The sequence below is a fragment of the Typopeltis vanoorti genome, chromosome 22 (assembly GCF_054136105.1).
Source record: "Typopeltis vanoorti isolate ZY-2024b chromosome 22, IOZ_Tvanoo_1.0, whole genome shotgun sequence".
Lineage (NCBI taxonomy): Eukaryota > Metazoa > Arthropoda > Arachnida > Uropygi > Thelyphonidae > Typopeltis > Typopeltis vanoorti.
In genome coordinates, this window is record NC_143570.1 from 62,925,113 (window position 1) to 62,942,643 (window position 17,531).

Sequence of the window (17,531 nt, forward strand, 5' to 3'; positions counted from 1 at the left end):
CACGATGTCGAACTGACTGTGGAAGAACTCACAGCACTCAGTGAACAGCAAACAAAGGAGAGAGAGAAGTATTTCACCTGAAGAAGATGAAGGCAGGGAAAAAGGACCGATCCCAACAGTTGCCATTAAAGAAGTTTTATTCCTTTGGGAGAAGGTGCAGTCTATTTGTTTGGAATGGCACCCCAACACTGCTGATGCGAGTAGAATGAGAGACTTGTTCAACAACACTATCATGCATCACTTCAAAACCATCTTGAAAAAGATGGAGAGACAACCCATCCTTGATCAGTTCCTTATCCCTGTTCAAGCAAAGAAGAGACAAGAAGAGGTAGAACAGGATAAGGAAAACTAACTTCCAGCATCTAAGGCTCAATAGATTGTATGTATGTGTATACAATAGTGTATTTTGTAATTTAGTGTATTATACAATAGTAAAATACGTAAAGTAAATAATATAGTGCATTTCTCTCCCACTCACCCTTTAGGGTGAGTGGCATGGGGATCCGACAAAGAATTAATCTATTTTCCATACACTTATATGGGAAATATTGTCCTGCAGTTCGACATTAGTTTGGCGATGGATTAATGTTGAATTGCGAGACACTATTGTAAACTCAAACCGTGAAACAGTTTCATCCCTATTATATCTGATGTTACTGATATTTGTAAATAAACACAGCAATTCGCTTTCGGTCTATAACCAATCCTACTTGCCATCTCTCAGCTGTGATTTCTTTATACTTGTATATTGTTACTTGCCCTTATCCTCACTTACCCATATAACTCCTTTTATAATAAAGTGACAAGGGCAGTTGATGAGGGAAAGGCATATACTGCCATTTTCTTGGATTTAGTGAAGGCATTTGACAGGGTGCCACATGATAAGCTGATATTTAAATTGCAGCACATGGATTTGAATGTCAGGTTGGTCAACTGGATTCAGGATTGGCTATCTGATAGGTATCAGAGAGTTGATTATGTTTGGGCAGTATCGAGGAGGAGGCAGAAGGTTACAAGTGAAGTCCCACAGAGCTCAGTACTAGGACCTATATTGTTTAACCTTTATATCAATGACATTGTCAGTGGCCTGCAGGGGGGGATATTCAGGTGTTTGCAGATGATGTGAAGCTGTGAAAGGGTATTAGTAATAGTGCAGATGTGGTAGCCCTGCAAGAGGATTTGAATGAACTAGATAGATGGGCAAATGAATGGGGGGTGTCGGTTTAATACAGCAAAATGTAAGGTCTTGAGGTTTGGGACACATCGATGGGACACTTCATATTCGATTGCAGGAGTTGCACTGGACTGGTGGAAGTAGGGGAGATCTGGGGTTGATGGTTGATAGAAACCTGAAATTCAGGGGACATATTGCAAAGGTGGTTAAGGTAACCCAGAGGATTGCTGCAATACTGAGAAGGATGCTGACCTGCAGAGATAAAAGAGTTATCATTCTGTCATATAAGACCCTGATCAAACCACACTTCTACTATTGTTCTCAGATTTGGTTCGCTGGATTTGTAGGGGATAAATTATCTGTGGAAAGCATTCAGAGATAGATAACAAAGATTGTTTCAGGACTATACAATGTTAGTTATGAGAATTGGCTATGGGAATGTGGACTGCAGAGTTTGGTAGATAGAAGGAGAGGTGATATGATTGAGACTTTTAAACTGTTCAGAGGTGGTTACAGGGTTGACACTGGGGAGTTTTTTTGCTTAGTTGAACAGCGGGAAAGAGTGATGACAAGGGGCCATCCCTGGAAGTTACAAAAGGAAGCTGTGAACATGTGGGTAATTAGTGGTTTCTTTGCAGGGAGGTTGGTTGAACTGCTGTCGAATGCGATGCTCGATAGAGTGGTGAGAGCGAGAACGTTCAATGAGTGGTATGATAGACTTTGTGTTTCCTAGGAGGGATCTCCCACAATGAGTTTTGATAGACTTGTGTTTCCTAGGAAGGACCTCCTGCAATAAGTATTTTGACTCCATGGAGGCCTGAATAATAATAATAATAATAATAATAATAATAATAATAATAATAATAATAATAATAATTATTATTATAATTGTTGGCCAAGTGATTAGTGTAGCCACTCTCCAGCCAAAAAGTCTGCGGGTTTGAATTCTACTGTGAGCACAAATGTTTGTGAGATTGTCTGTGAAATACTAGTGGTAGTGGTGTGCAGTAAATGATGTTGGTGTAGATGATGATGATGATGGTATTTCCCGTTTTCTGTAGTTGGTGGATTGAGTGGTTGAGACTAAGAGCTGTGGAGTGGGTGCCCTGCCTCAATGAGTTCTTGGATTCTTTGGAGATGTCACGTAATCATCATCATCATAATAATAATAAAGTAACTTTATGGCTTAAACATGTTGCAAAAATTATATAGAATTTGATTTTAAAACTCGAATATACTTTATGCAGCATTATGTGAACTTCGTGGGAGATCCATGTAATGTTGACTATATTCAATAGATGAATCACAATAATTAGTCATAATTCATCCACATAGTAGCTCATGTCTCAGTTGCAGCTGAAGTGCATGGTATTATTGAATGAAATATATTGTACTTTTAAATAAAATTCTATATAAATTGTGCTACATTTGAAGCCATAAAGGTACTTTATAATGTCCACTTGAGAGTGCACGTCCCATTAAAAAAATTAATTACTATTCTCTGTATTCATAAGTATTCCAGCTCTCATGGTTCACTCTCCTTATCTTTTATGCTATCACTTACTTCATCTGATCTTACATATTACTGCTCACTACACTTCTTTCTAGCCGCGATATCTCCTAGTGACTCCCACCATATTTGTTTAAATGCAATCTATCACTTTTTATTATTATTATTATTATTATTCAAGCCTTCATGGAGTCAAAAGACTCATTGTGGGAGGTCCTTCCTAAGAAACACAAAGTCTATCAAGACTCCTCGAGGGGAGGTCCCCACTAAGAAACACACAGTCTATCATACCACTCCTTAAACTCATTGACCGTTCTCGCTCTCACCACTCCATCAGGCAATGCATTCCATGGTTCAATCACCCTCCATGCAAAGAAACCACTCCTCACCCTCTTGTTCACAGATTCCTTTCGTAACTTCCAGGGATGGCCTCTTGTCATCATTCCTCGCTGTTCAACCAATCGAAAGAACTCCCCAGTGTCAACCCTGCAACCACCTCTCAACAGTTTAAAATTCTCAATCATATGACCTCTCTTTCTTCTATCCACCAAACTCTGCAGTCCACATTCCCTCAGCCGATCCTCGTAACTATCATTGTACAGTCCTGTAACCATCTTTGTTATCTGCCTTTGTACCCTTTCTACAGTTAATTTATCCCCTTCAAATCCTGGGGACCAAATCTGAGAACAGTAGTTTAAGTGTGGTCTGACAGGGTCTTAATCAACTTTTTGTACAATTCCATCCTTCCTCAAATGCATCATTGCACACATTAACAAATGGCACCACTCCTTTCTTCTCACACAACTCTGCTGATATACCATTCATGATTCTTGCTTGCTATCTCAGTTTATCACTGTCACTCCTCTGCAAACTCAATGACAGCTTTTCTAACCAGGCTGTTAACTTTCACTCTCCTCAATAATCTCTTAATATTCATCCTCACATTCTTCTGACCAACCAAATAATCTGTTCCCATAACTACTAGCTCTCTTGCTTCTGATAGTCAAAGCATTAATCTACATGTTCATCCACCCTCCTGGAAAACGAATCTTGTGTGATACTCTTATTGACCACACCTTTAATAATGAATTTTCATTTTATAATTTGCTATTTTTTATCTGCTTTTTGTCATTCTGTTCTTTTGCATCATTTTATTTGTATCCACTAGATATATAATTCTGCAAACACCTCATCTGAAAACACCTCATCACATTTCTCATCCTGATTAACTTCTTAGAGAAATGTGGATAAATAGAACACACTACCAGAATATGTTGTAATTGGAATTAGTGTTAAGTATTTTAATCTTCATTATGATAAATAGGTTTCAGGTCAAGTGATCCTCCCACGATGAATCTGCTGGCTCCATGGAGGTTGGCGGCATAATATTATTATTATTATTATTATTATTATTATTATTATTATTATTATTATTATTCCTGATACCTCCAAGGAGTCCGAAGACTCATCGTGGGAGGACATCTTCAACTGTCCCTACACCTTACCTCTACTACGAATCAACGCCATCTACCGCCCACCTCCAACACCACCACAACTAGTAATTTTTGTCTGTAAATTGCGTGTGTTCTGAAGGGCCGATTTGTATGTAATAATAATAGTAACAATAGGTATTATTTCTGAAAAAATTCCCATATTACTCCTCTAAGTAAATATTATTTTTATGGCTATTTAGCTTATTTTTCTTTAGTAGTGCCCCTTTTTTTATAATGTCATTGGCTTTTTACTGAATTTTTAGGGCATTACTGATGTTTTAAAGACCAATATATGAAGAATGTATAGGAAGAATAATTCAGACATACCTTTATAGGATGTTGCTGGTTTATCTTCTTATTCAGTGGCATCCAGTGTATGGTGATATACATTTATCTGCTGTTGAAGTATGACTGAAGAGAAGCGGGGATTGGAAATGGGGAGAATTCTCTTCCCACTCATAATAAAAAAAATGTTTTTTTTTTTTTTTTTTTTTTTTTTTTAAATTCACATACCTCTTGCCTCACTGATAATTCTCCCACATCTCTCTTATCCCCACATTTCCAATCCCCTTCTTTTGGTCATACTTCAACAGTAGATAAATGTATATCGCCATATGCGGATGCTTCTAAATAAGAAGACAACCAGCAACATCCTACAGAAGTATGTCTGAATTATACTTCCTATATATTCTTCATATATCATTCTTTAAAACATCAGTAATGCCCTAAAAATTGTGTAAAAGGCCAATGACATTATAAAAAATGGGGTATTCCTAAACAAAAATAAGCTAAATAGCCATAATAATAATAATAATAATAATAATAATAATAATAATATTATTATTATTATTAATGTCTGACCTCCATTGAGTCAGACACTCATTGTGGGAGTACACACTACTGCACACAATTCTCATCCAACTGTGCCTTAAAATGATTCAATGTCTACATTCACAACACACTCAGACAATTCATTCCACTCTTCATGCAAAGAACTTTCTCCTCATACTCCTCTTTATATAGATTCCAGCGATTAACTCTTGTTCTATCCCCCCCCCCCCTCATTCTATGACAAATCTCTTTCATGTCAACCTGATAATAACCCCTGACTAGCTTATATGTCTCAATCATATTACCCCTGTTACGTCGATGCGTCTTTGTTATATATATATTGTTATCTCGCTGTTTACCCTTTATTATATCTTGTTCCACCTCCAAATAGCCATCCTTCTAATCTAGTGTCATGCCCTTAAAATATTAATTCAGATTTATCTCCTCTTCGGATATTGGCAAAATTTATATTATGCTGTGCTAGTCAACATCCTATAACAGAGGAGACTCTTGTTCAGGGAAATAATTCTAATCAAAAGGGATACACGCAATAATTAATCTCACGCTAGCGCTGTGCAGATTCAGTTAGCAGTCGTGACTCGAATCTCACTTAAGCAATTATATCTAAATTCCTTCCTGCCAAAAGGTTCTATTTCATAAGAGGTGGTTTGAATTTGTAATCAGGCATAAACTCAGGTGTAAGGTACAAAACATGTTTATTGGAAAAACATAAAACATTTGCAGTTAAGAAAATTTAATTATTCAATGGATCAAAATTTATTCTAAGTTAAGGTTCATACTAAATCACAATGAATCTGAGTAGGCTAAATCCTTCAATTACAAAAGGATGTGAATTTCAGGTCCTTGTCCACTACCACTCCCAAATCTCTCATTTCTTCTATCTCGTTTAAAGTTTTTCTATTAAGAGTATACTTTGCAACATTGAATTGATAGTTCCACTAACCTGCCCATTCATTTCAGGTCCTCTTGCAATGCCATTACATCTGCTTGACTCTGCATTGCTCTCCTCAATTTTGCATCATCTGCAAACAGCTGCACATCAGTAATTAAACCCATCCCAATATCATTAATATACAAATTGAACAACATTGGTCTGAAAACTCACCCCCGTGATACATCAGTAGTGACTGTTCTCTTACAGGATACCTCACCTCCATATACAACTTTCTGATACCTATCTGACAGACCAGTCTCTGATCCAATTCAGAAGTCTATTATCCAGTCCTATCTGTTTCAATTTATTTAATAGTTTGTCATGTGGGAGCCTATCAAAAGCTAAAGCTTTTGCAAAATACAAGTACTGTATATGCATTTCCCCTATCCAAGGTATTTGTCACTTCGTTATAGTACATAAGTAAGTTAGTAAAACATGATCTCCCCTTAACAAACCAATGTTGATAACCACAGAAAAAAAAAAAAAAAATGCTATTATCCACATAATTCTGTATCCTACTTCTCACCAATCTCTCCAGTACCATCACCACAACTCCAGATATACATCGGCCTATAATTTGAAGCCACAGCTTATCACCACCTTTATGAAGTTGAATAATTTCACTTTCTTTCCACTCCCCTGGAATTTATGCTGCTCTCTAATTAAGGCTCTTATTATACAAGCATGCCACTGCTACTGCCAGTTTCCTGAATATTTTCTTAAGATGCATGATGATATATCCTATCAATTAAGCCATCTTCTCCCATGTCCTCTGTACTTAAATTACTCATGATTCCAGCCTGATAATGATGAAACAACCTTATAAATTGATCACTGAATACCCAACAATGTCTTCTGCAGCAGTTATCATTCTGCCATTTTCATCCATTAACATTATGTTACCATGATCATTCTTCCTTCTACTCGCCACATATCTAAAAAAACTCTCTAGGGTTTTTCTACGCCTGATTTGCCAATTTCTGCTCATACTGAACTTTTGTTTTCCTTACTAACTGAGTCATTCTTTAGGCTTGTTCGTTATACTCTTCATGAAACTGATTATTACCATTATTCATCTTATACGGCCTCCAAAGTACCTTCTTCCAGATTTCATGCTTAAGCTCCTCATTCATTCATGAATGATGCTGTTATGTATTTCTTTGTCAGTTCCCAAGCAGCATTTATTTCCTCACTGCTCAGCTAAAATCACGTTACACAACAGCTTGTCATAATCACCAGCTTTATAATTCCACATATATGCTTTCCTCACAGAAGTCCACTTATGGCTAGCCACATCCCAGGTGATTACTTTATCCTCGTGTGCCCTCCTTTACATGCTGCCTGAGATTCAAGAAATTAATTTTGCTTATTCCCAAATGCTGTTTCTTCATTCCAATGTATACTGACATAATTAAAATTACCCATAATAATTAATCTTCCTTTGTTCACTAATCGAAGTTGTTTACACATTTCTTCATCACCAACTTCCACATTACCTGGCCTATATCAACATCCAACTAAATATGTCTTCCTGTCAACTTCCACGTTACACAACACTGCCTTATAACCAGTGTCACTATTTCCCTCTACCTTATGTGGACTTAATTCCCCTACTACCATCAGCAGCACTCCCCTTCCCTTCTTGCACTTTCTATCCTTAAAAATACCGTATCTTTTCATTTCTATTCTTGTTATGATATCATCTTCATTCAGCCATGTTTCACTTATTCCAATGATTTTGGGATGAATAAACTCAATGACTGAAATCATTTCATTCACCTTATTTCTAATACTTCTCGCATTTGTAAACAAACACAGCAGTTCATTTTTAGGTCTATAACTAGTCCCATCTAATCCACTGGTTGGTTGTGATTTCCCCACCACACCTGCCCTTGCCCAATCACCTTTTCCACCACTTACTACATATATTTGCTCAGTCTCAACTTCCCCACCCACATCGTAATATACTCCACATTGGCGGCCCATGAAGTTTTAAGTGGGGGGTGCTACCTATACAAAATAATTTTTAAAAAAATTATTTTTTTCCTAATTAGTAACCAATTTATTAATCAATAAATCTACAGGTTTATCGATTAATGAATCTAATAATTATGAATAAATAAATCTACAGATTTATTTATTAATAAATCTAATAATTATGAATAAATAAATCTACAGATTTATTTATTCATAATTATTAGATTCTAATATTTCTAATATATTCTAATAGTAGAATTAGAATCTAATAATTATTAGATTCTAATTCTACTAGATTGGGTTACTAATTAGGAAAAAAAAAAGAATTTTTTAAAATTATTTTGTACAGCTAGCACCCCCACTTAAAACTTCATGGGCCGCCACTGATACTCGATACATATATTGACTACTACCTTCAACATCCACTCTCCCTATGCTATGTCTTCCTGTCTACCCAGGCTCCCTCCATTTCCCTGTTCCGGTTGAGTTCTCATTCTCCCTTCTTCTCACACTACCATTGTTTCCACTGTCAGACACTCTTGTCTCTTCAATACCACTCTCCTGCTCTTTTATTTCATCTCTTACTTTTGATTTGTTGCATGCAGCACATACTTTACTTCAATTTAATAACACTTTCTTCAGTATAATTCTCTTCCTCTCTCAAACACATGCTATACATCCATTAACTGTACTTCCTTCTCCTCACACAGCTCCACTAGCATACCGTAAGTGCCTCCATAGCGCAATTGGAAGAACAATGGTATGTTGCGCCCATCAATTAGAAAAGGCCTGAGTTCGAGTCTCGTCATGACATTCTTGTCAGGAATCTTTATATGGACTCTTTCAATCGAAGGTGAGTTAGCTGATCTCATACGGAGGTAGCAGGGGTTTTTCTCCTGGAAATTTGGGTTTTTCATTCCACATACAGACAAATCGGCCCTTCAGAACACACACAATTTACAAACCAAAAATACTAGCTGTGGTGGTGGTGGTGGTTTTGGACAGTAGATGGCACTGATATAGATGATTGGTAGTAGAGGTTCGGTGTAATGGTGGAGATGGAGAGTTGAAGAGTGACTCCATACACTGCTATCCTGGAGTCACTCTTCACCTCTTTTACCCCTTTTTTCTTTAATTAGTTTCTACTAAATGTCTTATATCACTCTGCGTATTCCTCTACTCATTTCTCATTTTCAACAACTGTTTCATCAAATCTTGCAGTCTGACAGTTTTTCTCATTCCCGTAGTCTTGCATCCTTGCATTCGCATCGTTTCCTCATTCATACTTTCTTTTGCTCCCTTATCACTAACTTTCACTTCTACATTCTTCTTGCTTTTGTTTCTACATTCTTACTTTTGCTAACTTTCGCTTATATATTTATCTTTATCAATATATTTATCTTTCCTTCATAGTTACATGGTGATCAGCATTCATTATTAAAAAAATATGGGAAACAAATACTGTGTTATAGTAAAACTTCAGTTTAATATAAACCAAACACAATATATTTATTATTATTATTATTATTATTATTATTAAGGATTCAACCTGTTTTTCTTCTTAGTCTTGATAATCTCATTCTTCTTCTGCTAGTTTCATGGGAGACACTCTGCACCATACAAAACCACTGTCTTAATTCTCCTAATTAAGACAGTGGTTTAATCTCTTAATTCTCCTACTTAATCATCCATCCAATCACCATATGCTGATATACAAATCTTTGTGTGAAGCACTAATCTGTTATGGCTTGATGATATACTGAATGGCAGCTAAGTACAAAATACATTATGTATTATGTGTACAATTAAAAAAAAAATATATATATATAATGCATACTAATAAAATGGAAAAGGTCATTTGGCCTGATTAGCAATCAAGTAATTCACAGATTTCTTCAATCTGTGCTACTTTATCTTCTTATATTTGAAGATCAATAATTAGAATAATAGAAATAATAATGATGCTACTATTAATACAGCAAATAACAATTCCACATCGAGTGACAGTAATAATGATATTACTATTAATAACAATAATAACAATGATATCACTGGTAGTAATAATAATAATAATGATACTGGTGATAACAGTAGTAATGATACTAAGCTTAAAAATATCATTAAATAATTTGAAAAATAATAATTTAACTTTTTTTTTGTGTCTTCATTGTAGATTGTCATGACAGTATAGATCCAGAACCATTTTATAAACGCTGCTTTTATGATCTTTGTTCATGTCAAAACAAAGTTGAAGAGTGTCTCTGCCCTTCACTTGCTGATTATAGTGCTAGTTGCTCCAAAAAAGGACAAATTATTTTATGGAGAAACCAAATTACAGAATGCAGTAAGTCTTACAATTGAATTTGTTGCATTTATTTATTTTATTTTTATGTATCTTGATATACTATAAATTTGCAACTTTTTGTATGTGGGTGGGTGGAATGATGAATATGTTTATCATTTTTTATTATTTCATTATTTTTTGTATTTTTAATATATTTTGACATGGTCCATAAATTCTTCCCTAGAGACCAAACATGTAACTTTTTCAAGCCACTTCAGACCTCCAGTTAGTGGTGGCCACATGCCTGAAATTATGGCTTACCTAAATTGCAAAACTAGGGAGAGCAATGCAGAGTCAAGCAGATGTTATGGCCTTACAAGAAGACTTGAATAGATTGCATGAATGGGAAGGTAAGTAGAATTATCAGCTCAATGTTGCAAAGTGTAAGGTTTTGAGATTTGGTAAGCATAGATGGAATGCAAAGTATATACTTGGTGGGGAAACTTTAAAGGAAGTAGAGGAGATGAGAGATCTAAGAATTATGGTTGATAAGGACCTAAAATTCAGGTGCCACATTGCACAAGTTGTGAAGAATCACATCAGATAATGGTAATGATGTGGAGGACCCTGACATGCAGAAATAGAGGGGTTATGATCCATTGTATAACACCTTAATCTGGCCTCATATAGATTATTGTGCACAGATTTGGTCGTCAGGTTTTCATGGTGACTAGGATATGTTGAAAAGGGAAGGGCCACTTAATGTTATGCATTAAGTGGCCCTTCCCTTAATGCATAACATTAGACATCCGCAAGGAGATGTGTTTTGCATTATAGGAGATACTAAGATAGGTGTGTTGGTAGCTTGTTCCACCTTTGCAACGAGTTTCCCTGGTGTTGTACCACCTTACCCCAGTCCTGAAGATACTTTCAGGCGCAAACTTTGTTTGCTCACACTTGGATAAAGGATTAAACTAATTTTTAGTATAACCATATTGACTATGTAGTGATACAAAGAAAATGGAGAGGATCTCCATTTTCTTTGTATAGAATTTATGCTTGGTGAGAATATATTGTTGGAAGTAGAGGAAATAAGAGATCTTGGGGTGATAGTGGATAAGGATCTAAAATTTAGGGGACACATCGCCAAAATTGTGAAGACAACACAAAGACTTCTGGGAATGATGTGGAGGACATTGACGTGTAGAAGTAGGGAGATTCTTGTTCCATTGTATAAGGCTTTGATTAGGCCACACATGGACTATTGTGCCCAGATTTGGTCACCTGGTTTTCAGAAGGATGAAGAGATGTTGGAAAGGGTCCAAAGGCGACTGACTAAGGTAGTTTCTGACCTCTGGAATGTCGAGTATGAGGAAAGATTGAAAAGATGTAATTTGCAGAGTCTAGTGGAGAGAAGGAAGAGGGGAGATATGATAGAGACCTACAAGTTGGTAAGGGGTTGTTATGGGATCAATGGTGGAGAAGTTCTACAGAAAATAGTGGGAGATCAGGGGAGAACCAGAGGTCATCCCTGGAAACTGTATAAAGAGGGTGTGAGTAGGGGAGTGAGAGACAGGTTTTTTTCGTGCAGAGTTGTGAGTGATTGGAATGCCTTGCCTGAGAGTGTGGTGTCTGCAAGGAGTTTGAATGTGTTTAAGACGCAGTATGATGAGATGTGTGTGAGATAAAAGGACCTCCTAGATGAGTCTTTGACTCCATGAGGTCTTGTTTAATAATAATAATAATAATAATCTCTTTTGAATGTGAGATCAATGAGAGGAGCAGATGCTTATACAGACCATTTTATAGTAATAGGAGAAATTAAAATAAGATTAATATACACAAAGAAAGTAATAGGCAAAAATAGAATGTTTAACATAAATGAACTAAAAATATGGAAACTAAAAGAAAATATATAGTATAGGTTAAAAATCGATATGAAGTTCTTACTCAGACCAGACAGAATGAAAATGACAAATTCGGAAACACTGAAGAAATATGGACATGTATTAAAAACATCTACCTTGAAGCCACAGAAAAAGTACCAGGAGTGCATAGAAGAAAAGAAAAAAGAATGTATATCTTCACACAACTTAAGCTTGAAAAAAGAAAAGAAATTAAGAAAAAATAATAATACATGATAAGAATAACATCAGCTTACAAGAGAAATATAAAGAAAAAAAAAAGAGAGATTAAGAAAAATGCAAGAAAAACCTACTGAATGAGGCAAAAATTCAGCTAATAGAGGTGGCACTACAACATTATATATTACAAGAATATTGACAGGCAACAAAAAAAAAGGAGATATTATTATTATTATTATTATTATTACCCCAAGACCTCATGGCGTCAAAAACTCATCTGGGAGGTCCTTTTATCACACACAGCTCATCATATCATGCCGTGAACACATTCAAACTCCTTGCAGACACCACACTCTCAGGCAAGGCATTCCAGTCATTTACAACTCTGCACGAAAAAACCCTACCTCTCACTCCCCTACTCACACCCTTTTTATACAGTTTCCAGGGATGACCTCTGGTTCTCTCCCAATCTCCCACTATTTTCTGTAGAACTTCTCCAGCATTGATTCTATAACAACCCCTTACCAACTTGTAAGTCTCTATCATATTTCCCCTCTTCCTCCTGTCCACCAGACTCTGCAAATTACATCATCTCAATATTCCCTCATACTCGACATTCCAGAGGTTCAGAAACTACCTTAGTCAGTCTCCTTTGGACCCTTTCCAACATCTCTTCATCCTTCTGAAAACCAGGTGACCAAATCTGGGCACAATAGTCCATGTGTGGCCTAATCAAAACCTTATATAATGGAACAAGAATCTCCCTATTTCTACACGTCAGTGTCCTCTGCATGATTCCTAGAAGTCTTTATGTTGTCTTCACAATTTTGGTTATGTGTCCCCTAAATTTCAGATCCTTATCCACTATCACCCCCCAGATCTCTTATTTCTTCCACCTCCAACAATATATCCTCACCACACGTTATTAATACAAATAAGGAAATAATATAAAAAGTAATAAAAAAGAAAATAGAAAGATAAGTAGAATACTTCAAAGAGATAATGTTAGAGAAAAACCTGAAAAAGAAAAAAATATTAAAAAAAAACATCAAAGAAATAAAAAAAAAGTGAAATACAAAAATTATTAAAAGAATGCAAAAATGGAAAAGCAGCTGGTATAGATAGTATACCAAAGCCAATATAGATTTAACATTGAATATACTGTATCCATTTCTTAACCAAACAGGGATGCAGGAAGAATGCCAGACGAATGGAATATTGGGTTAGGTTACTGATAAAAAGAGAGAGAGGGAAATTTAACTGATTGCAATAATTGGGATGGATATCATTATTAAATATGAGTAAAATACCAACAAAAAGAATATTAGAATGAATAAAAAAAGAAATAGACCAAAAGCTAAGAGAAACACAAGCAGGATTTAAAGTCAACAGGTCATGTACAGATTAGATAGCAACACTAATAATAATAATAATAATTATTATTATTATTATTACATCCTCCATGGAGTCGACAGACTCATTGTGGGAGGTTCATTCGACTGGCAACATATTTATCATATAGAATCTTAAAATTCTTAACACTTCTTGCATTAACAACACATTTTGGTAATGCATTCCATTCAGTGATAATTCTCCATGAAAAAATCTGCTCCTCACACCCTTCTTCACCACACTTTTATATAACTTCCAGAAATGACCTCTGGTTCTTCCCCTCTGACCTTCTACTCTTTTTATAATCCCCTCTGGATTAATCTGATAAAATCATCTCACTAACTTAAACATCTCTATCATATCACCTCCCTTCCTCCTATCCACCAAACTCTGCAATCCATATTTCTTCAACCCCTCTCCATAGCCAGCATTCCAAACTCCTGATATTGTCTTAGTCAATCACCTCTGGACCCTATCCAATGTCTCCACATCACATTGAAAACCAGGTGATTAGATCTCAGCATAGTAGTCTAAGTGTGGTCTGACCAGTGCCTTATACAGTGGCACAGCCACTTTCTTATCCTTGCATGTTAGAGTATTTCTTATCATAGCAGCACTATGATGTGCAACCTTTGCAACACTAGCAATATGCCCTCTAAACTTCAGTCTACTGTCAACCATCACTCACAAATCTCTAATGTCATCCACTTCCTGCAGTACGGCACCATCAATATAGTACACAGCCTTACATTTCTGCACTCCAAAATGCAACACCTTGCAAATATTGATATTAAAACTACAACTCCACTCTTTTGCCCAAGTAAAAAAGTCTATTCAAATCAAACTGAAGGGATTCAGCATCAGCAGTGCTACTTATAATTCTTCCCAACTTTGCATCATCAGCAAATAACTGAAGATCCCCAGTTCAGTCCACATGATATATTGTTTACAAACAAGTTAACAGTAAGGGCCCAAGAATAGGACCCTGGGGCATACCACTCATTACCCTTCTTTTCTGTGATACTCTCCATCATACACAACCTGCTGATATCGTTCAGAGCCAATCTTTGATCCATTTAACCAATATACTATCTGTTCTCATCCTCTGCAGCTTGTACACTAACTTATCATATGGTAATTTATCAAATGCTTTTGCAAAGTCTAAGGATATCTTAGTCTTTGCAAAGGTGGCTAGCATGGTTCTAAGACTTCTGTCTTAGAACCATGCTTGTTGAGTCGTACTATTTTGCCTTCTTTCCACTCGTTAGGAATCTTACAAACTGCAAGACTTTCATTAAATAACCATGTCAAGGGCATAACCAACTGTGGTGCGCATTCCTTAAGAATATGTGGTGATGTGTCATCTATTTCTGCAGCTTTATTCACATCTAACCCAACCAACATCTGATATACCTCTGTTTCCCTCATTTCCAATTCTCCTAATATTTGCCCCCTCTTTTATATATTTCACTGCATCATTTACACCAGTATGATATACATTGATAAAGGACTTGTTCAGTAATTCCACTATATCCTTTGCAGCTGTTATTCTGCTGCCATGACTATCCACTAGTATTAATCTGCCATAATTATTCTTTGCGTTGTTTGCCATGTAGTAGAAAAATTCCCTTGAGTTAACCTTGCCCTGACCAGCAAATCTCCTCTCATACTGCAGCCGTGCTTGTCACCTTTCTAGCCTGTACTTTATACTCTTCATGGATCTGATCACCACCAACTGTCTTGTACTACTTCCTCCATAACATTTTCTTTTCCAGAACAGCCTGTTTGATTTCATGGTTCATCCATTTCACTCCCACATGGCAGTTAAATCTTTATATCACCTTTGTTGATTTCAAAAAATCTTTTGAGAGCAGTGACAGAGAAGCGATGTGGAAATGAATGTCATATTATGGTTTACCATGTAAAATTATGAACATAGTTAAAAAAATTATGAAAAATCTAAAATACAAATCATACACAATGAAGAACTTTCAGAAAAGTTGGAGATTAAAACAGGAGTTAGGCAAGGCTGCATTCTCTCCCCCAACACTATTTCTTATTGTTGTAGCTTGGATTATGAGAAATGCCATGAAAAACACAATACAGTACGAGTTAAGTAGATCTGTAGTTTTTTTGATGCTTATTGTCCAGGTTTCAGAACTCTACAAGAAGATTGATGTGGCTCTAGTCTTCCATAACAAACTCCACCCATCTGGAAATCATTGTTAATATCATTAAGGACAAAATTAGAAAAAAAAAAAAAAAACTGCAAAACCGAGAATTCCACAAATAAAATGGCCAGAAAAGATATCCAATAAAGAGTTATGGCAAAAAAACTAAACCAAAACTAATAATGTATGCCATCATTCAGAGAAAATGGAGATGGATAGGGCATGTACAAAGCAATCAGCATGTACCATGCAATCAGCAGATCCATCTTTGTATATGGTTCTCAAACCTGGACTATAAGCACCAAAAAAATTACAGATCTAATTAACTCCTTTGGAACTACATGTCTTAGACTGATCTTTGGATACACTTGGATGGACTGTGTCACTAACTCTACTATACTAAATGTGGTTAAGCAAGAACCACTTGTCAATACAGTTCAAAAAATTACAACTTGGATGGCTTGCACATCAATTCAGACATTCTGAAGTCTCACCCTTTTTTGTAATCCCTCATTTTGTACAAACCAGAAGATGGCAATTGCCGTAGAGGACGCCCATGTAAACAATTTTAGCAATGCATCTGTGAAACCATCAATAGACTGAATTGTAAAATTCCTTTTGATATATACCGGTTAGCTCAAGATAGAGAGACTTGGAAGACCATAATTTGCAATATTTAATTTTTGATGCAAAACTCTTTTCCCTTTTCACACTGTATCATATTGTGAATAAACTGTGATGATGACTTACTCATTCCTCTTTACTCCATTGGAGCATAGGACCTTGACCACAGATCTCTTTATCAGTCTGTTTTGTGCTTCTCTCTTTATCTGTTTCCAGGTCTTTCCAATCTTTCTGAGGTCTTTGGTCTACCAGTTCATCTTTTGTCTACCTCTCTTCCTCTTTCCTTGAGGATTCCACTCTAATGTTTGTTTGACTTTGTCCTTTTCTGGTTTTCTTAGTACGTGACCTATCCATCTCCATTTTTGCTGATTGATGTCATACATTATTAGTTTTTGTTTAGTTTTTTTGTCATTACTCTTTATTGGATATCTTTTCTGGCCATTTTATTTGTGGAATTCTTCTTCAACATTTATTTACAAAGCTTTGCAATTTTTTTCTAGTTTTGTCTCTTAATTTGGTTTTTAATGAAATTAATGATGATTTCCAAATGGGGCAGTGTTTGTTATGGAAGACTGGAGCCAGCTGTTTACATTTTCTAATATTATTTTCTGCATTGATGATGTACGATCCTAGATATTGAAAGTCCTTTTCTCTTTCTAAGGGTCTATTGTAGATAGTAAGTATAAGATTTTCATAAGCTATTGAGAATACTTTGGACTTTTGATCTTCAGACCAATAAGTTTAGCCTGTGTCTCTAGTAGACTGAGATAATTTTGAACATTTGTTGGTCCTGTATCAATAAGTACAATGTCTTCAGCAAAGCTAATATCAGTTATTTGCATGGTATGGATGGATGTTCGAATCATAAAACCAAGGTCTTCTGTGTTGATGGTCTGGAAGATGTAATCAAAACATACCAAGAACAAATACGGAAAGGATTCAGCATCTTTATAAGGTGCTGAGATTGCTTGTATGATTTTTGAGGGTAGACCATAAAAGCAGAGTATTTTAAACATTGCTTCTCTATTAATGAGTG

General features: G+C 35.9%; 1 protein-coding gene across 4 annotated transcripts in view; it reads left to right on the top strand.

Annotated features, from left to right (window-relative positions):
* LOC150094462 (hemocytin-like) overlaps positions 1-17,531 on the top strand; it is a 2,636,009-nt gene that overhangs the window by 457,927 nt on the left and 2,160,551 nt on the right. For all 4 annotated transcript variants that reach the window (XM_090412206.1, XM_090412207.1, XM_090412208.1 and 1 more), the window contains exon 16: positions 10,114-10,284. In XM_090412206.1, coding sequence (XP_090268332.1) covers positions 10,114-10,284 — 171 coding nt within the window. The remainder of the gene's footprint in view (positions 1-10,113; positions 10,285-17,531) is intronic.